At 39.4% G+C, this 24443-nt stretch overlaps 1 protein-coding gene across 1 annotated transcript in view; it reads right to left on the minus strand.

The window, feature by feature from the left end:
• Positions 1-24443, minus strand: part of FAM81B (family with sequence similarity 81 member B) — a 49295-nt gene that overhangs the window by 16520 nt on the left and 8332 nt on the right. The window contains exons 3-5 of the mRNA XM_046666042.1: positions 18191-18434; positions 12420-12538; positions 2707-2836 (exon numbers count right to left, since the gene is read on the minus strand). Of these exons, the coding sequence (XP_046521998.1) occupies positions 2707-2836; positions 12420-12538; positions 18191-18434 (493 nt within the window). The remainder of the gene's footprint in view (positions 1-2706; positions 2837-12419; positions 12539-18190; positions 18435-24443) is intronic.

Here is a 24443-nt window from a genome sequence, read left to right on the forward strand (position 1 = left end):
CAAAGACAAAAGCTTAAATTTGTGATTTGGAAAATAGAGTGGAAGCAGAATTTGAAAATACTTGAGGGGTCAGCCTGGTGGCCGAGTAGTTGGGTTCACTCGCTCTGCTTCAGCGGCCCAGGGTTTCACTGGTTCGAATCCTGGGTGTGGACAAGGCACCGCTCATCAAGCCATGCTGGGGCGGCGTCCTGCATGCCACAATGGAGGGGCCCACAACTAGGGATACACAAATATGTACCGGGGGGCTTTGGGGAGAAGAAGGAAAAAAAAAAATCTTAAAAATACTTGAAAAGACTGGATCATTGGAGAATAATCAATGTAATTGTTAAGACACAACCAACCTAACTAATCAAGGAGAAAAAAGAAAAGCAGAAATAAAATGATAAAATGGCAAGGGGAAAAAACAACAAAAGCAGAGGAAATTAAAATAATCCTAAAAATATTTTGCATAATTTTATGCAAGTAAATTTCAAAATCTAGATGAAATAGGTATTTTTTCAAGAAAAAGTAATTTACTAAAGCTGCCCCTTGAAAAGATAGAACGTTTAGACAGCCCAATTTCCACAGAGAAAATTGAGCAAAGATATCAAAGGACTTCCTTTCCCACCAAATCATAGGCCCAGATGGTTTCAGAGGTAAAACTCCCAAATCCTTAAAGAATAGATAATTGTAATGTCTTTTAAACCGTTTCAGAGCATAGAAAAAGAAGAGAAACTTCCAAATTATTTTTAAGAAGTCAGCGCATATTGAGACCAAAATGTGAAAAAGATTGCACAAAAGAAGACTAATCTTGTTTATAAACATTGGTGCCAAATTCTTAAATAAAATATCAGCAGTATCCAGCAGCACAATACAAAAAGTACATCACATTCAAGTGCAACTTATTTTTTAAAAAAGTAAGAATGGTTTAATAATAGGAAACGTATTAATACAAATAATTACACTAGTATAGCTTCGGAGAAAACTCACATGATTATCTCCACAAATGCTGAAAAGATATTTGACAAAATTCACAATCATTCTTGATTAAAAAAAAAACCCGTCAATAAAATAGGCCTAGTTGTGTATTAAACATGTTTACTGAGGAAACTTACTTCCCCAATCACAAGGGAAACACTGGGGGCATTTCTGTTAAAGTCAGGAACAAGAGCAGGATGCTCACTATCCTTGCACTGCTATTTAATATCATGCTGGAGTTATTAATCAAAGCAATTAGAAAAGGGAGAGAAATTATGTGTATGAAAATGGTAAACAGTGAGGTAAAATTATTATTATTTAAAAATAATATGATTGTGTGCCTGGAAAAAATAACAAAAAAATCAAATAAAAAGTTACTATCATCACGAAGAGAATTCACTAAGTTAGTGGAGTATAAAATTAATATAGCCTTCATAATATTCATTAACAACTAGCCAGAAGATATAATGAAACCCCATTACAATAAACTAAAAAGAAAAAAGATAACAAAATCTCAAAATACATTTAAGATGATGCCTACATAAGGAGAATTTGAAACCACTCCTGAACGATATAAAAGCAAACTTGAACAAATAGGAGGCACGCTATATTCAGGGATAAACGATTTGCATTACAACTATGTCAATTCTAAAGTTAGCTTATAAATTTAATGTGATTTCAATAAAAATTAGAAGTTTATTTGTTGATTTATTTTCTGGCAGTAGATAGGCTGATTTTAAAATCATATGCAAAAACAGTTATCATTAAAAAAAGAAAGCAATGGAAGGGACTAGCTGTACCAGATATTAAAAAATACTGTAAGGCTTCAGTGATTAAAATAATAATTAGATACATTCTATATTAGGAAAAACTCCAAATGGATCAAGAATTTAAATGTAAAAATAAAGCCAAGGGGAGCCCAATGGGACTGGGGTAAACTGTGTGCCCCCGTGAACCTTCTGCTCTTGGTAAATAGGCTCTCATGAACACATAAACCCCAGACTTTCATCTCCCCCAATTCCCAAAGAATTTCCACTTTGTTCTGCTCCAATGACTTTAGAGGAGATGTGCTTGTCTCACATAAGGTATGTGACAGAGTGGGGCACAGAAGACTTTGCATTGGCTACTTTAGTTAAACCGTTAACTGGTAAAAGAGAAAGAGGAGAGACATTTCAGGCAGAAAAGAGCACAAACGACATGGAGGCCAAGCAATATCTTGGAGTGAGTGGAGACCTAGCTGCAGGTAGTTTGTTATCACTGGGTATAAAGGGTGAGCCAGGAAGCACAGGGCGGTGAGCTGAAGAGATAATAGGCACCAGTGTAGAGACAGCCTTTAAAGTCCAGGCCAATGGACTTGTCGATTATTTTGTAAGAGACATAACCCATTGCAGGGACGTAACATGATCAGCTCACATTTATTAATAATAATAGCTTCCAGGGGAGGTCCATTTGCTTATAATCTCTGGTTCTGCAGTCTGCGAGGGGAACCCAGAGAGTAAGGGAATAATCAGTGGAATCAAGTAGCACACGCTTACAATGAGAGGCTGTGTTGGAACACATGAGGCACTCGTTAAAACTTTGTTGATCGAACTGACATCTTTTGTGGTGTATATGCGTGAACTGTCATATTTAAACCCTTTGGAAGAGTTCTTTTGAACAATTACCGCTTGACTAGGCATGTTGATGAGCTATAATGATCTTATTCTGGCAGTAACACCTAATATAAGAGTCCCATCTATTTTCAATTACCTTCACATCCAAGTTCTTAGAAATAGTTTCCAGGGCAGACACGAGCTCTTGAATTGTTTTCTCAATTTGCCGGTGCTCATGCCTGATGAAGTGAATGTCTGCAGAAAGCTTCACAATGCTGGAATCACATCTAGTGGCAAGATGGAAATTAGTTGTGAGATCAATAGGCTCAAAACATTTTTAATACTACAGTAGGATCTGTGCATTCATTTGATGGCAAAAGTTCTTTGCACAATGAGTTGGTAGATGTAGGACTACATACAGGCATCTCCTTCATTTTCCTGTTCTTTTCCTGATGGTAGAGAAACCTGGTTGGATAATGATACATTGGCCCAAATCAAAGCACTGAGTTGGCGTAGATGAAGACATTGGGAGAAATTGGGGAAAATTTTAGATTTTCAGCCTGATAGATTAACTCAGTTATAGCAGTTCTAACAGATTTTTGATGTATTGGGAATACTCCCTGCTACCTTTGGATAGGCAAAATGGAAACTTTTTCCCCTCTATATTGTGCTCTGAATCCACTTTCTTCCCTTAAATCTCTTTCTTGGCTCCCAGATTGTCCATTCTCCTCTGGCTAGAAAAAGTGTCCCAGTCCACAAAAGTCTTCCAACTCATCTTTAAAAAACAATTTCCCTTCTCTTAGTGCCAATCAAAACTCCTGCTCCTTGAGTGGTCTCAGTCTCAGTGCATTATATTAGGACAAAAACAATTCACACTAACATGTGAATGGAGCTTTGGTCCATAAGGTTGCATTTAGTACTTTAAGGAAAGAACTCTAGTGAAATGGGGTTGGAGTTGAAGATTAACCATCTTCACAGCAGGGCAGGGAACCCCGCTCCACTACCCCACTACCACCACTCATGGCCTCTCTTGGGAGAGAGCAGGTTACATACTGTATTAATGATCAGTTTCAATATACTCATATATGAATGAAAGACAGGACAGAGAGCACCAAAGGGCTGTGTCTTTTGTTTATCAGTTATCAGAGATCACATTGAAGTTTGTCATTTTATAAAATAACTGTTTTGACTGTCATCAAATAGTATTTGTTAGGAACCACATTTTTCATGTTGTTATGCTAAGTGTTATAAATATTATTTGTTTTATGACTATTAACATTTTTTAGGATCCAGAAGTGAATTTCTTTTTCTTAAGATTTTGGATGCCAAAATTGAGCCAACGGTGAGTTAAGGTGGTAATTTTGCCTGAGAAATCCCCTGAAGGGATATCAGGTGACTGGGGTAGGGTTGGGGAGACTGCTGGGGAGGAGAATTAGGAATTAATCCAAAAATAGGAGCTGGATGGTATGCACCAAAGTCAAGGGCAAAAGCTGTTTCACACATTTGTATACATAAATTGTTATTGTCAGAAAGCGTCTATTGTGGGTCCATTAGAATATTCTTAGGTGAGTTCACGTTAAGACCCCCAAAGACTACACAGGAGTAGTTGCAGCTACCACCACTCTCTGCCACCTCTCACCCAACCACCATCTTGTTCCCACCCTCAGGGACAGCTGGTCTATCCACTGTGGGCTAGTGGTTAAGAATCTGGTTCTGGTGTCAGATAGACCAGGCTTTGAATCGGCTTCTGCTATTTCCTAGGTTTGTGACCTGGGACAAGTTTATTAACATCTCTGAGTTTCAGTTTTCCTTATCTGAGAAAAGGGAGTAGTAATGATGCTGAGGTCACTGCATATAGCTGCACAATCTGACCACCACACAACTCCAGGGGGTGCCAGACACACAGGCAAAAGTGTGAATGGTGTCTCCTGGTGTGCTGCGTGCTCAACTGTCAAAACTGGAAGCGGCCATCCTCAATAATGTTACTTCTTAGGGTTATTTAAGGATGCAAGGAGGCAATGAATGCAAAGCATTTAGCCAGTACCTGGCGCAGAGGAAGCACCCACACGAGATCAGCAGCTCTTATTTATTTACTCAACCTGAGAGTTGCCACCTATTCATTTCCACTGCTCCCCTTCCCCGAACCCAACCTGCCTAAACCCACATGCTGAAGTCAAGCATTAGTGGTTTTTCAAAGCTGCACACTATATTTCAAGAGGAAGTTTTTCTTCCTCTTCTTCTTTTGAATTATTGTTTCTGTCAAAATAATACGTGCATTATAAAAAAAATTACATATAATACAGACAAGAACATAGAGGAGAGTTTACATCATCCCAAATCCCATTTTTCACAAATAATCATTGTTAATATTTGGTTATTATTCCATTCATTGTTATACTATATATACATACTATACATATATACACATATAGATATATAATGTGTTTGTATTTATATATACACACAGAGAAAGGAAGAAAGAAATGTAATAAAATAATTTTAGAATATTTGGATTATATTATATATGCCAATTTTAGTTCAAAATATTACATTGAATTTTAATTTAATTTAATCTAAGCAAAAGTAATTGTAGTGAGAAATGAAATTACTGAGCTTCAGATATATATATATTTCTTCACTACAAGAGGTATTTGTTTCTAAAAAAAAGAAGCTATAAAAAGCTGTCATAGATTGGAATCATTATGCTTTTTACAACTACCATTTCAACTTTAGACATCATCTATTGACCATATGAAAAAGTGAGGAAATAAATAAGTTTATATACTTGCTCTTTCAACCGTTTTTGTTAATATTTTGCTATTTTTAAAATGTCACATTTCATGACATTTACAGTGTGTTCTGTAACTAGGTTTCCCACTGATATTTAATCTTCATTCTATATTTAGATTCCATGTTCACTGACAGTCCCTTTAAACTATGATTTCTTTTCTGAGATCCTTATTTTGATCTATTCCTTGGTCGGCCAGATTTTATTACCCAAATTTCAAAAGAAGGGCTCATGACGCATTGGAATCGTTCAGTTCCTGGTGCTTGCGAATGCCTATCTGTTCTCTTATACTTGAAGGTAATTTGGTTAAGATAATGTTATTGGGTCACTTTTCTTTTGTTCAAACATGACCGCCATTGCTTCGCTCTTTTCTGGGTCTGTGTGAGGTGGAGAAGTCTGAGGGGACTACAGTTTTTCCTTCTCTTATGTGGTCTGTTTTGTTTACCTAGGTGTTTAATGATTCTTTTTTTTCTTCTAATGATTCTTTATCCTTGATGTTCAGCAACTTCAGTACCCATGATGTTCAGGATATCTGTGTTTAATTGTCCTTATATCAATTTTTCTGGGGTCACAGCTTTCCCTTTCAATCTGCAAATTCAAATCTCTGTTTCAAGAAAGCTTTTGTCTCCTATATCCATGAGTATTTTTTTTTCCTGAAGAATTTGTTCTATTTCTTCTTCAGGAACTCCTATTAGGTCTATGTTAAATGAGTTTTACTTGTCTGACATATACTTCATTTCTCTGTAACCATTTTTATAATGAAAAGCATTTTCTTTTTGTTTTGTATGGTTTGCTCATGCTTTTTTTAAAAAGAAATAACATTATTTTTTGTTTTATTTATCCACTTGGGGGGTTTCTAAAGTAGATTTAATCTCTGTAATATCTTAATTTTTTCTTTCACCTTATCCCTGAGCAATTCCAGTTTATCTATCTCCTTTTGTTATCTGATAATCATTTTGGGGGGGAAACCATTTTATCTCTTATTTTTATCAAAGTAAAACATGCTTGTAGTTTAAAAGTCAATAAAAACTGAAAGGCCAATAACAAACTATGCGGTTCCTTGCTCTGCCTCTTCCTGCGTCTCTGGGTTTCTCTCCCTACAGGCTAGTGCCCACCTTTACCCTCAGTTTCAGAGCTTCCTGGTGCAGCCAACTCCTAACCTTCTGAGAATTCTGTGGTGTAAAATCAGGTTATTCTCAGCCTATCCCACAGCTTTCAAACTGGTCTTATTACGTCTTCTACGTCAGTTTCTACATGTCCATCTATTTTCTAGGTTCCAAGATTTTTAGTGCTGATATCACCTGTCTTTGTGGATTTATGTTTTAAAGAGAAAAATCTTTTTACTGTAGATAGTGGGGGCTTTGGAAGGAGCAAAATTACACGTGACCATTCAATCAGCAGTCTTCTTTTATGTCTTTCTTTTGCTCTTAATTTCTTTCAAACCAGGAGAAACTTTGGTTTGAACTTTTTCTGGGTTATCCCTCTCATGAGATCTGTTCATCAGCCTTAGGTTTTTATCTATCTATCTATCTATCTATCTATCTGCCGTCTATGTGGGGCTGGTGGTGGAGGTGACATTTGTGCACAGTCTAGATTCTTCCTGACTACCACAGTCACATCTCTGAATGATTCTGGCTACCAGCAGAAGAGCAGTGAGCGTGTGCTTGCTGGGAACTAGATCACCTCCTCTGCTCAGCCTTGTCTTATCAAATCTATTATTTCCTTAGGCCCCATTTTCTCCTCAAAAGTCAGATTGGTGTCTCTCACAGCAAATCATTAAGACATAGATTCTTTGTTGTGATACTGTCACCTCCTCTTCTTTCTCAGCCTGTTGCTCTTCTTTCAGGTATGACTTGGCAAGGAGGGAGCCCCTAGATGACAAATAACATGACTGCATCTTCAGCTCTATATACCTCCTCAGCTGTTCTGTGTCACTGACTGGAATCTCCAAAGGGACGTTTTCTATCTCTCCTATGACCCAGCCAAGCCCCTAGGTAATACTGCTCTATTCAAATTATTTGGCCTATGCCTTTCAGGATTGTGACTTGACGTGGAGAAAATCATTATGCTTAGGTCTGAGGAGGACTCTATCAGTCCAAACATCCCCGTATTTGATAAGTGTGCTGTTTGTGGTTAGTAGTTGTGGCAGCTTCCATCTTATATCAAAGACGGAGTTGTTTTCTTTCTTGTATTTTTAACAGGGCTTGAGATGTCTCAAGTGAGAGGAGTGGAGTAAACATCTTTATTCCACTATCTTAACCAGAAGTCCCTACTCTTAACTTTTCAAAAGTTGACAGTATACATAATATCATTATTGTGTCTTCAAAGGGCATGACTTTTGCTTTTAATCACACATTGACACAATTTATCATTTTTTTTCACATGCAGATCTGCCTTGGGGTCCCAGGTAGCCAAATGGGGCTGGAGGGCTGGCCTCCTCTGGCCACTGCTACAGAGTGGAAGTCATAGCCATGGATGGGGGCTCCCTTTACATATGCACCTTTTTCTTTTCTTTCTTTTTTTTTTTTTTTTTTCACATCTCCCCCTGCTGCTTCTGCCCTCTAGAATGTTCTTTTTTTTTTAATTTTTATTGAGTTAATGATAGGTTACAATCTTGTAAAATTTCAATTGTACGTTATTGTTTGTCAGTTGTGTTGTAGGTGCACCCCTTCACCCTTTGTGCCTACCCCCCACCACATCTTTCCCCTGGTAGCCACTAATCTGTTCTCTTTGTCTACATTTTTAAATTCCTCATATGAGTGGAGTCATACAGAGATTGTCCTTCTCTATCTGGCTTAATTCACTTAACATAATTCCCTCAAGCTCCATTCATGTTGTTGCAAATGGGATGATTTTGCTCTTTTTTACGGCTGAGTAGTATTCCATTGTATATATATATATACCACGTCTTCTTTATCCAATCATCTGTTGATGGGCATTTAGGTTGCTTCCACATCTTGGCTTGCACGTTTTTCTTTTTTGCACTTGAGACTAATCTATTGAATAGAGGAGAGGGTGTCAAAAGCAGGCCACACAACTTAGAGAACCCCACCTCATTGGAAGTACTTGCTTTTAAATTGTCACTATATTGGGATGGGAAATAAGGTGTAAAACTCAAAGGACATTTTCGTTATCAAATATTGAGTTTGATTTATGAAGCAGTAAAATGTTTTCTAGGAATTATGTCAAAATAATCAACTTAATTTCACTTATCCCGTAATGCTAATTGGAATTAAGGTCAATATATGTGGGAAGACAGCAATCTGCCTCAGCTTGTCCGTTAGTCACTTGCCTGGCAAAATACAGAAAAGAAAAAGGAGAAGGATGAATTTAAGCCTCAGGCTTTTAGCCAAATGCTGTCTCAGGTTACCAAATAGATTTAAGAAATTGTCATAAAAGGGAGATATTTCAAGGAAAAATAAGACCTTGTCCTAAAATGACTACTTAATATTGAAGGGGAAAGGACGTAAGCATTGGAGAACAAGGTGGGGGAATAGAAGGCTCTTGATTTTCCTTCCTCCCTCAGATGCGTTAAATAAACAGCTACACATGGATCAATTTCCTTTGAGAAAAATCCGGACACTAGTTTAGAGACTCCTACACCTCGGGCACCTAGGAAAATATCCACAGTGAAATAGGTAGGAAAACAGGCACACTCATGCTATAAGCCCCATTCCTGGCACGGCACCTTACAGTGGGGCAGGAACGCCCAAACTCCAGCCTCTCCCTGAGGAGTGAAGGACTTAGACCACACCTCTAGCACACCAACTTTTACAGCTGCCACTGAGAGACTGTCTCCCAAATCACCTAGCTCTGAGAGTCGACAGGGCTTATCTGTGAGTCCCCCAGGGCCACAGAAAACAAGGAAGTGATTTTAAATGGACATATGATTAAAAAATGGGTAAAGGACCTGAATAGATATTTGTCCAAAGATGACATACAAATAGCCAACAGGTACATGAAAAGTGCTAAACATCACTAATCATCAGGGAAGTGCAAATCAAAACCACAATGAGATATCACCTCATAGCTGTTAGGATGACTATTATCAAAAAATAAAAGATAACAAGTGTTGGCAAGTATGTGAGAAGAGGGAACCCTTGCACCCTCTTGGCAGGAATGTAAATTGGTGCAGCCGTTATAGAAAATAGTATGCAGGTTCCTCAAAAAACTAAAAATAGAACTACCGTATCACCCAGAAATCCCTCTTCTGGATATACACCCAAAGGAAATGAAACCAGTACCTGAAAGAAATATCTATACTCCCACGTTCATTGCCTATTCACAATAGCCACGATATGGAAAAAACCTATGTGTCCGTCGATGGATGAATAGATAAAGAAACTGTGATACACATACACACACTCACACACACAAAGAACAATGAAATATTCAGCCTCAAAAAAGGAGATATTGCCATTTATGACAACATGGATGAATCTGAAGGATATTATGCTAAATGAAATAAGCTAGACACAGAAAGGAAAAAAGTGCATGATCTCACTCATGTGTGGAACCTAAAAAAGTTGAATACATAAAACAGAGAATAGAACAGTGGGTACCAGGGGTGAGGAAGTGGGGGAAATGGGGAGATGTTGGTCAAATGGGACAAAGTTGCAATTATGTAGGATGAATAACTCTAGACACCTAATGTACAGCATAATGACTATAGTTAATAACACTGTATTGAAGAATGGAAATATGTTAAGAGAGGAGATTTCAGGTGTTCTCATCACACACAAAAAATGGTAACTATGTGAGAAGATATATCAATGAGTTTGACTATAGTAATCATTTTATTACTTATATATGTATTAAATCATCATGTTGTACACCTTAAATATATTCAATTTTTATTTTTAAAAAAGGAAACAAACAAAAAGAAATTAGAGCAGAACAAAGAAAGTTGCATATCTTTCCTTGATATTATTCCATTCATAGCTTGGTTTCATTTAAATCTGTTCTTTTGCCTTGTAAGTAAGACAGAATTTACAAGAATAAAATAATAGGTTTGTAAAAAGTTTGCAGAAAAAAATAAATAGTTGAAGTGTCATCAGTACACCACCAAATTGAACCAAATTCCAAGTTTCATTAAAAATAGATGTTTGGTGTTTTTCTTTGCAAAATCTGGCACATCTAAGTAGGGTGGGGGGTTTGTTGGTGTTTGATTTATTATCTTGCTTCATAACTTACCCAAATATTATAGAAATTCCTTTGTATGTATCAAATGTTATATAATAAAGTATATATTTTAGAAGTATAAAAATATTTATACATAATATAAATAATACATGTATGTATGTGTATGTATGTATATATATACTATATATATGTTATATATACAATATATACATTATATATATATACACTGTATACACACACACACACACAGGTACTAATCCTGTGGATCCTGTTTTCCTAATGTCTGTGTTGTCTGTTACCTGTTCTCCACTTTCATGCCTACTGTTTCAGTTTAGGCTCTTGACATTTCTGCCCGAGATTGCTGCAATAGGCTTCCTTCCATCTCCATGCCTTCTTTTTGTAGCCCACTAATTCAGCTACTACTAGAATCTCACTAAATATATGTCATCCATTACTTAAAATCTTCCCATGGCTATTTATAACTTTCTACAGAAAGTTCAAACTCTACCTTGGCCCACAAGATTCCTCATCATCCAACTCCAGACCACTTCTCTGGCTTCCTCTCCCAATCTCCCATCTCTCCCTAAATGCAAATCCCCAAATACCATAACTAAAATACTCTCCTTGCACATAGGGCCTTGAAAATGTCATGATAATTAATCCCTCAGTTCTTTTGTGCATATTCTTCTTCCTATGTGACGTGTCTTTCCTACCCTTCCTTGTCTAGCTAATTGCTACAGATCTTTCAAAACTCATCTCAGGGGCCAGCCCAGTGGCATAGTGGTTAAGTTCGTGCACTCCACTTCGGCAGCGCAGGGTTTGCAGGTTTGGATCCCAGGTGCACCACTCATCAAACCACTCTGTGGCGGCATCCCACATAAAATAGAGGAAGGTTGGCAGAGATGTTAGCTCAGCGACAATCTTCCTCAAGCAAAAGAAAAAAAAGAGGAAGATTGGCAACAGATGTTAGCTTAGGGCCAATCTTCCTCACAAACAAGACAAAACGAAACTCATCTCAATTGTGACCTCCTTTAGGAAGCCTTCCCTGTGCCTCAATCTGATTTGGATATTCCCGTAGTACCCCAGGCTTTCATTATAGTGTTCACCTCATTGCTTATATTTGGGGCTTGGTTTCCCAGGGAGACTTAATGGCTATAGGAAGAGGGCCATGTTGCTGAATCCCTGAATCCTAGTACATGGCCTGGCATATGGTAAGTGCTTAGCACATTTTTGTTGAATTGAATGGGGAGGTTTGTCATAGGTGTTAATCACCTAATTCTTATTTGGTTGCTAACACTCCAGAGTGGATCGACTAGATGTAGGTAGGGGCATTCCAGGAGTGAGGAAAGAGGTGCTGGCACAAGAGGTAGAGACGGAAAAGTGTCCATGGTCAGCCATTCACAAGTCATCTTTGGTGTGTCTACCAGAGTGGTCCTGCCATTGTCAATAACTACAGATCTTTGCTGAACTGTGTACCATTAATTCTTTTGTTTTAGAAATCTTGTACAAAAGACATTATTCAAAATTTTATCCATTTGGCAGTAAATCCATTTTGTTAGACTTTAATTTATAATTCTCGTATATTTTAAATGTTTTAATCACTAGAATTTGACACATCTGGGGAATTTATATGTGGTTATGAGGGTATGTCTTTGTACAGATGTTGGCGTTTGGACAGTTGAGGTGTGTATAGGCAAGACTCTCGTCACTTATGGATTGAACTGGACATTCTGTATAAGGGGACTTCTATGAAAACCTTGGATGTTACAGGTAGTTTGAGGCTTTCAAGCTCTATGGCACACTTTCTCAACTACCATCTCATCAGTTTAGCTTAATGTGAAGAGTGTATCTTGTTTTCTACAATATGGAACTTATTTGGGAATGAGAATTCAACGGCCACGAACTGACTGCTAAACGTTAGTTAACACACTGCTTCTTACCTGGCTACTCTTCCTCGAAGATCTCCAACTCCTTGAAGGTGCTTGGTGTTGAGCTCCTGAACTGCAAAATTAGTTCCTGTGGCCACCTGATCTCGAACTCTTATTTGGTCTTCTAAAATCTGTAATTTTGGGTTAAAATTCCCGTTAACTTCCCATCACAAACAATAAGAAAAGATCATTTAAAGCTGAGGTTACAAAATTGAATGCATTTCTTAGTTAGGCTGAGAGTGTAAATGAGTGAGAGAATCACATGGCAGAGAGAAGCAACTCCTGCTTCATCTGAGGGAGGGCACCATGGCTTGATTCCAGCTGATTGTTGCCAGGTGGGAATGAAGTTTCAACAGAATCCAGAAATCTGGATTTTATGTTAAATTTCTCAATTTTTAAATATTGACATCTTATTCAAAAGCTTTTTTTTTTTTGCTGAGGAAGATTTGCTCTGAGCTAACATCTGTTGGCAATCTTCCTCTTTTTGCTTGACAAAGATTTGCTCCCCTGAGCTAACATCTGTGCCAGTCTTCCTCTATTTGTATGTAGGTCACTGCGACAGTGTGGCTGAGTGGTGTAGGTCTGCTCCGTGGAACTGAACCTGGGCCACTGAAGCCAAATGCACCGAACTTAACCACTCGGCCACAGGGCCAGCCCTCAAAATCTTTCATAAACACTATATGAGCCAAACAAAACATGTTTATTGTGCTATTACGGCCATGGGTGGCCATTGGGCCATCACTGATCTAAAAGCTTTTCTCAAAAACCTGTTTCAGAATTGGTGGTAAGTTTAGAAGAAGGATCTTTCATATGGCATCAGGCAAAGCCATTTACAGATCGAATCAAAACCACAATGAAGGAATACAACTGTCATAAGCAAATCTGAATCAAACTGTTTCACATACATACAGTGAAAAAGGTTTATTGTGCTAGAATTTTTAGAGAACCTGAGAGACTGATGGCTTGAGTATGTCCAGATTTTGTCCTTGAGTATCTTTAGTCATGTCTTCATTATGTCTTGGCGTTCTGAAATAAAGCTGACTGTCCTATGCACTAGGTTGGTGGTCCCAAGAACAGTTTTTATTTTTTTGCATTCATATAAAAGCATTGTTTAAAAATTGAAAAAATGCTGCTTGTCCATAGAATAAATTTATATCTTACTTGACTTTCAAACGAATTCCAATGTAAAGTTAAGATATAAAAATAATTTGTGTTTACTCAGAAAAAAGTGAGAGCATAGGACATTCGAAAACACACATTTATGACTTGGGGAAACATTCAAGTTCAGCTGCTATATTTGAATAAGGCCTGAACTATGTTTAATCATGTTTATGAATTTTGGGGGAAAAGAAGGATTTTTGTAGCAAATGAATTATAGAAACTTCAAAAACCATATACAGAATCTTGCCCATTTGTAAACTGGCAGGTTGAGAGAACCCAAGAGCAAATAAAGCTTTAATTGAAGACATAAAAGTGTCAAAAACACTAGCAAGAGTTTTTATGTTTTCTTTCATTTGCCTGTTTGTTTTTGCATGTCTGTGAGTCCATTTGGGCTGCTATAACAAAATACCACAGAGTGGGTAGCTTATGAACAACAGAATTTTTTTTTCTCACAGTTCTGGAGGCTGGAAGTCCAAGATCAGGGCCCCAGCATGGTCGGGTTCTGGGGAGAGCCCTCTTCTGGGTCGCAGACTGCCAGCTTCTTGCCGCGTCCTCACGCAGTGGAAGGGACTAGGCAGCTATGTGGGATCTCCTTTATAAGGACATTAATCCCATCCCTGAGGGCTCCACCCTCATGACCTGATCACCTCCCAAAGGCCCCACCTACTAATATCATCACGTGGGGCATTAGAATTTCAACCTGTGAATTTTGGTGGGAACACAAACATTCAGACCATAGCAGTAGATGCTGTTTTGCTTTGTTTTGACAAAGAATAGTGATGAAAGGAAGCTTTCCCTGCTAAACACTAAAACATTTTATGAACAGATAACAGAGGAGATTACTTAATCTCTGAATGAAGACATTTCTTTTCTTAAAAGAAATGAGAGAAATTGCAAAGCAGTATACTGGAACATTTAACTTTATATAAAAATTGCAAAAAACATTGTAAATATAATTAAGATATAAACAACAAATGGAAAAAACATTTATAACAATTGCGATTGCTAAGGGCTGCAGTGGTGTGCTACAATCAGTATGCACCCGTACATGAGAGCCAATTCTGCATCTCTCTTCCCATCTTTGTGTTAAGTAATGTCAGCTGGTGCTTGAAATCAATCAAGATGAGAGGATTTACACCATGGAAATAGGGAAACACTATAACCAGGTTTTTATACCCAGGAAAAAAATTGATGCCGATTGTTAAACATTTACCAACATATAACTAGTTATTATCCTTAATTAATAAAAAAGCTCATCAAATCAATAAAAATTAAAAAGCGCTAAAAGCCCAAAAGATAAATTGGCAAAAGACATTAACAGATTATTGACAGAGAAAATGCAAATTGTAATAGTCACTTTTAAAAAGTGAAAAAAGAAAAAGATTTCATTTTTATCCCATCAAATTAGCAAAGATTAAAACAATAAATTATGCTGGCATAGGCACAGTGAAAAAAGCACTCTCACGTAATGCTAATTGAAGTGAAAATAGGTATAAACTTTCTGGAAACCAATTTGGCAACAGGCAACAAGAGCCTTCACAGTGTTCATACCCTGGTAATTCCACTCTTAAGTGTATATACTATGGAAAGAATCCAAATGCAGACACGTAATTATGCACAAAGACATTTCAATATTAGGGGAATAATTAAGCAAATCATGGTGCATTGACCATGCAAAGAGCTTTTAATGACATATGAAAGAGTTTGTGCTATAGTTTCCTATTAAAGATTGTGCTGATGGATGTGGTCTCAGCTTCCTAAGTGGGATGCTCGGGAAGACTAGAGCGAGATGCAGCTGAGTGTTGGTGGAGATTGCCGTTCTGTGATTCAATTGTGAGGAACTTTTTCTCATGTTTTAAAATATTTTCCTAAACTGTCAAAATAATTACAATGAACAAGTATTGCTTTTATAAGTTGGGGGAAAAACCACAATAAAGCAATGTTATACAAAAAATTCTCTTTTCTTGAGTTAAAAATAAATTAATTGAAAAACTTATAATTAGCTGCCAGCTTAAAAAAATAATTTGAATATAAAAAGAAACAAGCAACTTAAATGCTGAAATTATAGTTGATTAAAAAAATTGTTTTTCATTCCTTTGAAAGACCCAAGTCAAGCCTCAGCTCACACTTGGATCTGTCTTGCAGGCTAATTTGCAAACGGACTGATCTGGTTAATGGGTTTAGGTTTTAAAAAAATACTTGAGGGGCTGGCCCAGTGGTGTAGCAATTAAGTTCCCACTCTCCGCTCCGGGCGTCCAGGGTTCACGGGTTCGGATCCTGGGCGCGGACCCACGCAGCGCTTATCAAGCCATGCTTTGGAAGGCGTCCCACATATAAAACGCAGGAAGATGGTCACAGATGTTAGCTCAGGGCCAATCTTCCTCACAAAAAAGAAATACTCGAATAGCATCCATTTCTCTATAAAGTGCTTGTTACTTTATAGTCTTAGCTATTTGCTAAAGGTAGCCTAATTGTTTCTTCTTCATAATGTTTTAACTACATTATCTACAGCAGTTAACTATTTTCTAATTCAGTTTTCTGGACTGTCAGACCAGTCCTTCTTATTTTCCCTATATACACCAAGCCCTTAACAGGATTGCAAATATTCTGAAATTTTATAGTATTTGGAATATGTTTTGGCTTTGTCTGTTTTCAGAGCTAATCTAAGATAATCAATTATTATAGGAAAAGAAGCTCTTGGCAAGATTTCTAGAGATCTGGAAACATTTTTCCCCTAGTGCTGAGTATTTTATTGGAGTATAATTAATATGTATTAAAATGTACAAAGCAAAATATATATCTAGATGGATTTTGACAAATATAATCAACCGTGTAATAACTACCCAAATCAAAGTATAGAACATTCCAGAAGCATTTTGATATTTCTGAGAATGCTATTCTCTTTTCAATTACCCAGAAGTTGTGATTCCTAAATTAGGATCTTATTTTATTTTATTTTTTTGAGTAAGATTAGCTGTGAGCTAACATCTGCAGCCAATCCTCCTCTTTTTGCTGAGGAAGACTGGCCTTGAGCTAACATCCGTGCCCACCTTCCTCTACTTTATATGTGGGACACTTGCCACAGCATGGCTTGTCAAGCTGTATGTAGGTCCATGCCCGGGATCCAAACCAGTGAATCCTGGGCCACTGAAGCAGAGCACGCAAACTTAACCGCTATTCCGCCAGGCCAGCCTTAATTAGGATCTTATTCTAGTGCTAGTGCTATGTGTACTTGATCTTCTCGTCATCTCAAAGGTCCTGAGCTGCTTATCTCTTGTCATTTTTATGATACTTTATGATGCCTCCAAACACCTTTGACCTCTTTGAAAAGTGGCATTGACTTTTTAGGCTCTGGCATCAATTCAATATGTGCTAAATACTCATAAAGTGCCTTTTAAAAGTTCACTAAGGTTTTTAAACTTTCCACCCTCCCTCACACACATTATGGGGTCTGCCAGATCCTACAGACAGAAAATAAATTAATAAACAGCCTTAAATACAAAGTCATGAGGAAGCCATTGTTGGGTCAATGTCATGTTTTTGATTTGTTTTTTGTCTAATCTGCTATTCTCTCTGATAGTAGAAAAGGAGGGGATTGTTGTTAATTCTCATAATTCCACAAATTTTTGGCCAGTTTCCTAAAATGTATTCTCCGGAACTTTTCCCTAAAAGTTATTACCCCAGATTCATCATGCTTATAAGCTCTTAAAAATTCTGAAAGATCTGTAGGAAAAATCTATTTATCTTGGTTTTACCAAAGCATTTTCTTTTTTGATCAGAAACTGTGTTTTTCCTTTAACATCTTAAATATCATTCATTCATCCATTCATTATCCAGGAAATACTTACAGAGTGCTGACTACCTAGCACACACTGTTGTCATTTGGTGTGGGATTTACCAGTGAACAAAACAAAGTCCCTGCCCTCATGGAGATTAAATTTTAGAAGAGGAAACAAACCATAAACAAATATAAGCCATGGTAGTTGGCGATAGGTGATATGGATAAAATAATGCAAGGTTTAAGGGGAGTGTGACTGTTGGGTTGGTAGGGGTGCTGTTTTATAGTGTGTCAAAGAAATCCTCCCCCATGAGGTGATATTTGAGCAGGGACCTGAAAGAAATGAAGAACATTTCATAGAAATATCTAGGCAAAGACAATCCAGCCAGAGTGAATAGCATGTGCAAAGTCCTGATGCCAGAACATGTTTGGTATGTTCTAGGAAGAGCTGTGAGAACAGTTTGACCAGAGTAAAGGAGAGAGGGGGAGGAGATGGGGTCAGAGAGATGGTTGGGGTCAGAGTGTGATGGGCCTATGAACCAGCATTGCCAATGCATTATGAAAACCCCTATGTGAAATGACTACATTAGTAGAATCTTGAAGATTTGGACTAAAATAAGTACCTTAGCACAATGCCTGACACAAAATAGATATTGAGTGAGTGTCTTTTTAGTGGAATTTCCTTCTACTTTTTGGCATAAATGAGTGGTTGAAATAATGAACTGTTTCCCTCTGAGGCAACTAAATTGTAACCATCTAAAGTTAATCGCAACTCATTTCTATAGTTGAAAAAGGACACTGGTGGTTGATAATCTTTGCCAACATATAGGACATAAAGAACTACCTCAATGTTTTGGCTGAGTTTTTTGACGATGCTGGTGATGGTCTGGATATGGCTTTCCAGTAGCTTCCTGGCAAGCGACTCCTCTTTTCGAAAGCCGTGGGTCCCCTGAAGACAAGCAGAGATGTCCTCCTTGATGCGGAAGGCTTGTTCAAGGAGGAAAGCTATGGTGCGCTCCTGGTTGTTCAGTCTGTCTTCTAGCTGACTCCTCGCGGGGTGTGGAATGATGGGAAGAAAAGAATGACCCCTGGTCAGGAAAAGGAAAGCACACCAGAGGCGTTACAGGAAGGAACTGGAATGAACAGGAGGAGCGGAACCAGAACGTGCATCCAGACTTCTCTGCTTGTATTTTCTCCCCTGTGTAAAGTTTGGCAGGACCTTAAGTACCTGCGTGGTTAGAATCTTGGTTTATGTCTTGTCTAAGAAGCAGATCTCACTTATGCCTTGATCTGGTGGCACACATTTTTCATGTCTCCCAAGCAGAAATTGTCATATATTTTACCCACTACTCTAACAAGCCCAGTTGGATCCACATAAATTTAATACCTGATAATTCTATTTTGAGGAGAGGGCTGCCTGCTAAGCTGGAAGAAATGATGGCTCAAAGGTAAAGATTAACAAAAGAAGCCAGAAATTCCATGAAGAGTAAACAAAGTAAATTAGAAAAGGAAAAAGAGAAAAGCTAGGGCTATTTCGTATTAGGGCAGAGAAAGAGGTAAAATCCTGACGGCCCCGACTGGCATTACTCCTTCCCTTCACAGATAAGCATCTTGAAAGACAAGCTGCTTTTGTCACGTCTTTTTGTTTGTTTAATTTACTTTGCTTACTAGCAAAGTCTAGTGGCCTCGTCTCTAGAGCCATACGCCATCACTTTTGCTTCAGCCTATTCCTGAGAAGCAAGTCACTGAGTTCAGCTTACACTCCAGAGGAGGAGGATTAGATTCCACCTCTTGGAAAACGGAGTGTTAAAGAATTTGTGGACAGTTTAAAACCACCACACTGTCACAGTCCTCTAACTGGCTTCTGTCTCCACTTGTAGCTTCCCTGGTACCCCCTCCTTCCACTGCCATCAGGATAATCTTGCTGGAAAGCAAATCTGGGGTTCTTCTGAGGGGAGAATCTAGGACTTGATAAATGACCAGGGGTCTGTGGGGCTCACAGGATAGACTTTGGTCCCATGCAAAATGTTACCATCTCCCATGCTCAGGGGTCCTGCTGTACCTGTAGAGCCCTCTGGTGTGGCTCCTTCCATCACAGCACACCTCTGCTCAACTCTGGTTGGTCTTGGAGGACCCAGAGAGCTTCAGCTTCCCAGGAAAAGTGAAGTTCTCGGTGAGTGAGAGAGTCAAGGTCTAGAGTGAACAAGCTGGCTAAAGGAAATCTGCCCCAGAGGAACATGACAGCTTCTGGGAGACAGAGTGCAGAGAGAAAGGAAATGAGCTGCGCAGTTCCGCAGGAGTAAACCATCCTGGGCTCACTATGGTCCCTATGCAAATGCTGAACCAGCAAGACTACTGGCTTCCTGTCCTCCTCCATGCTAAAACTTTGGAGTACCTAGAGAGAGAAACTGTGAAAAACCCCTGAGACAGCGGGGGCTATTTTAAACTGGGGAATGTGTGGGGTGGTGTGGTGGGTGCTGTCATCTGCCACCAGCTCCCCTTTCAGGAAGGAAGGATTTATTTCCCCAACTGCTGGGAGCACTGCCAGCTGACAGACCCCAGCTGTTAGCCTGCTCTGGGAACTGCCTTGGTGAAGAGAGACACCTTGCCCAAGATCATGCCCACTTTCTGGGGCAGCTCGAGTCCAGTGCTTGGTCAATGTGTGGGTATTAGGGCCTGGCACGCTTGCTCTATCTCAGAACAACTTTGAAGGCCTGTCTCAGCTTCAGAGCTCCCTGTGGGATCAGCTGAAGTCTTCATGGGTATTGCATCACAGTGCTTTTCATCCTGCTCAATTCTGTATCCTTTCCCTCCCTTCCACAGATGTTGATCCCGGAGGACTCCATAATAAGCCTTCTGTTCACAGCAATCTCTGTCTCAGAGCCTGTTTCCTGGGCAACCCAACCTCAGCCAGGTGGCCGCTTTGGCCTGGGGCAAGAGATACGATTGTGGGACGGTAAAATGGGGAAGAGGGACCATCATAATTCTGCTTTTGCTTCTGCCCCTATTGCCTTGGGACAAACTGCTCTACTGTGTGAAATTTCAGACTCTGGTCTAAGTGTCCTCAAGAGTTAAATCAGGCAAGGCAGAAGTCCTGTGTTCCTAAGATGCTGAAACAATAATAACAAAATCTTGGGGAACAACTGACCTTGGGCAGTTGCTTCTACACTGTTCTACCTCCACATGCCCCAGGGGTGGGAAAGCAACTGCTCTCCTCCTGTGACTTCTGCCTGAGGAGTGAAAGGTGAAGGCCTGACAGAAGAAGTTATTTTGTAAGAAGGGGAGTAGTTGGCTGTGGTTTTACTGTGCTGGGGTCCAGGCACCGTACGCCGCCCCACCTGCTGAGCTCATTGGCGCTGATAAGACACAATGGAGACTAGGTCTGGCTGAAATCCCCAAGGGAAAGATGAACTCACAGGCCAAAATATCAGGACACCTGAGGAGCAGAGTCTTTTCAAAAACCAGCCAACAAATAAACAATCTACTGGATTACAGATTCCTACAGAAAAGAAATACTAAAATATATGCAACAAGAAATTTTTTAAAAGGCTAATAACTATATTAAAAAAGAAGACATGGGAAGATATCAGCAAAATGAAAACAAAAAACTGGAAAACATGAAAAGTAAACAAGTTGAAATATTAGGCATAAGAAATTATAATAGTTGAAATAAAAATAAAAGGTGGGATAAATATGACAGAGGGAATAGCTGAAGAATGAATTAATGATTTGGGAGACCAGATTGAGGAAATTTACCAGACAGAAGAAGGAACGGTCACACAACTTGCAGATGTCAGGGACAGAATTTGAAACTCAAGGCTGACTCCAAAATCAAATGTTGACCTTAACTCCCGTAGATTCCTATCAGTCCAGGAGATAATAAGCAGAAGCAAGTGATTTAGTGCTACTTACGTGACCCAATAGACTGGCAGCAGAAATGACAGACGTAAGCGTCCCCAGGCTCCATATCCACTCTTTGCTAGTTCTTTCATCCTTTCTTGGTCCTGGCCACCATCATCTCCTCTACTTTTGCCTCCTCATGAAGAGTGCATCCTCTGCACTGCAGCTAGAGTGGTCTTTCCCAAAGTGTGAAGGATAGCTCTTGCCTACTTAAAACCTTCGATAGCTTTTCCAGTGTCTGAGAGTAAAATCTTTGCTCTCCTTTTCAACCTCATCTCCTCTCACTCTTCCTGTCGTTCACTCTCACTCAACCACATAGATCTTCTTTCTGTTCCTCAAACATGCTAAGCTAGTTCTTAGCTCAGAGCCTTGGCATTTGCTGTTCCTTCTGCTCGGAATGCTCTTCCCTGCAGTCACTCCATGGCTGCCACCTTCTCCTTGTTTAGGTCTCAACTCCAATTTCCCCTTGTCAGACAAGCCTTCCCCTCAGTGACGTTCTATCATAATGCCTCATTTCATCTTCTCTATGGCATTTGTCATTACCTAAAATTATCTTCTTTACTTGTTTGTGTTTATTTCTGCCCTCCATCCCTAGAATGAAAGCTCCTCATGGGCAGGCACTCTATCTAACTTGTTCTCCACAGTGTCCCCAACACTGAGAAGAGTGCCTGACATATAGTAGGTGGTCAATAAATATTTGTCGACTGACTGATTTCTCCCGCTGGAGTGTTCCCTTAAGGTTCAATTGATAAAAAACTGGAGGAAAAAAATGGTTCCATAAAGCTACAGCTTGTTATAGCCTCAAGGTTTACAGTTCCCTCTCTTGAGTAGAATAACAGAGCCTCAGCCTGGGTGAGATTCCTCTTTCCTGTCACCTAAGCAGTTAAGGAACAAAGACGGCTTTGCTAAGGGGTTTTATTAATCAGATTCCATCTACCCACTCATTTGGCTCAAAAATGTTCTTCTGGAAAATCACTAAATGGAACCTCATATATATATAAAAACCGTTCCTCTGAAACCCCAACATGCTGACAGTGCTGCCCTGGGCTGGCTGTCTGAGTCACAGGCAGGAGGGAAGAGGATGTCAGGCCCTGCTGATGGTGACAGCAGCCTTGTGGTGGACTATAGATTTGCTTGTTATTTTCCTTGAGCTAGTGCTGCTTTCTGGCCTCTAGACAATCTGCAGCCTAGATTTGCCAGTGAAAGGGTATTTGATGTCCAGGCTTCAGTCCTATACAGACACCTGCAAATTATGCTGCAGTCCTCTCAATGGTTAGAATCTTTCTCTTAGGAGTTCCCAGTGTGGCAGATGCTATTGGTTACCTTCCTAATAGCCATTCCCCCTTCTGCCTGATTTGCTTCATCCTCCTGTCCCCTGTGTCCTCCAGTCGGGCAAGCTAATCATGGTGGTCCCATTCTTCTGGACTGAGATGCAATTGGTTTAGGTAGGAGCCTGTGAAGCAATTCTGGCCACTGAGTGCAAGGGAAAACCTACTGTGGGGCTTCTGGGTTTCTTTGCCTTCAAGAAGAGCTATATAAGAAGACACTTTCCTCTTCTTTGCTAGATGTTGTTGTGTTTGTCTGTGCTTGATGCCTAGAACTGCCGAAGCCACCTCGTGATCATGAGGGAAAAGAGGAGGGCGGGCAGGAAGGATGGAAAACACCTGATGCTCGATGATGTTGTTCAGCCTCTAAATTAGCCAAGCTCTAGATTTTTAATGTGAGCTATCAACATCCTTACGTCTAAGCCATTTTGGTTGGAGTTTTTGTTATGTGCAGCTGAAAGCACTGTATCTGTATCTAGTGATTTACCGACGAAAATGTCAATTGAAAAAGAAACATGTCAGGAAATATTTGCTAAATGTTTACTCTAATCAATGCACAATCCATAATGGGTCTGTTCCTCAAGGAACCTGGTTTAATTCAGTGTTTCTCATAGAGGAACTTGCATTACTATCGTGGGGGTGGGAAAGGGAGGGAGGTTATTAAAATGCAGATTCCTTGGCTCCACCAGAGACCTACTAAATCACAATTTTGGGGAAGTCGGGGGGAAAGCAAGAATATTTATTTTAAACAAGGATTTAGGTGACTATAATGTATTCTAAAAACTGAACATCCCTGATTTATTTAAGACCGGTAATGGGAACCAGTGACTAATATAAGGCAGGATACATAATGAAGCGCTGCAGAGTGAAATACGGAATGTGAAGCTCAAGTTATGTAGGCATTCAGAAGCAGCTTGCCAAGTCGGAAGGCAAGAGAGACTGAGGACAGAACATAGGATCTACCACTTCCTGAACAAGTGTTTCAGTTCATTCATATTTAAACAGGGCTCACAGGGCCTCCTTTGCTGTGTGGCTGTAGGTTCTGAGACAACATGTGAGAAGCATGTGGTAGGAGGCAGTGAAACCAACGCCACGCAGCTGCCCTCCGGCCCAGGGTTCCGAGGGGCCCATGTGCATTCACTCTTTGGGTGTGCTGTTGGCTGGTGTCAAGACTGTATCCAGAAAGAACATGAGGAAGCAGACCTAGGCCAGCAGAGGGACCAGTGGAACAGGGCTGCCGCCACTGCTCAGATGCCAGTCTGCGGCCATGCCTGTCATGGCCTCAATGTTGTTGCTATTTGGCACATTGAAGGAAGCCTCTAAGGAGGGCAGCACCTGGTGCTATGGGATGTATTTGCCTGCAACCATGGGGACACTAAGTGACTTATATAAATGCTGGACTGTAGATATTTCTCTTTTTTTGGCTTTTAAAGTTTAATTTTAAAAGCTATTTTATATTTAAGGAGAGAGTGTGTTCCTTTTTGAAATTTCTTTTCATGTGTAAGATTTACTATTGGAGTATTATTATTACTGTTTACTGATGATGCTTAACGAAGCACCAAATGATGCTTTGCTTAGTTCTACTTGCATGATTTCTACATGATAACCATGGAGCTTATATTTTTTTCCTATTTCCATTGCCATAAGGAAAGAATATTGTTTTCCAATTGACCTTTCTAAGTTAACAAGTGGAAGAACACACATGTGAACATTCTCAGTCTTCTAAGAGAAATTCCTGACGATACGATTGTTCAAATTATGAGCTCATCCAAAAGGTTAAAACAGATGCCTTTCACTAGCAGCAAGATGTGTCTGCCCTGATTCTTTTAGTGAAGTAAAAACACTCACTGCTTTATTAGCATCTGATATCAG

The sequence above is a fragment of the Equus quagga genome, chromosome 7, assembly GCF_021613505.1.
Source record: "Equus quagga isolate Etosha38 chromosome 7, UCLA_HA_Equagga_1.0, whole genome shotgun sequence".
Taxonomy (NCBI): Eukaryota; Metazoa; Chordata; class Mammalia; order Perissodactyla; family Equidae; genus Equus; species Equus quagga.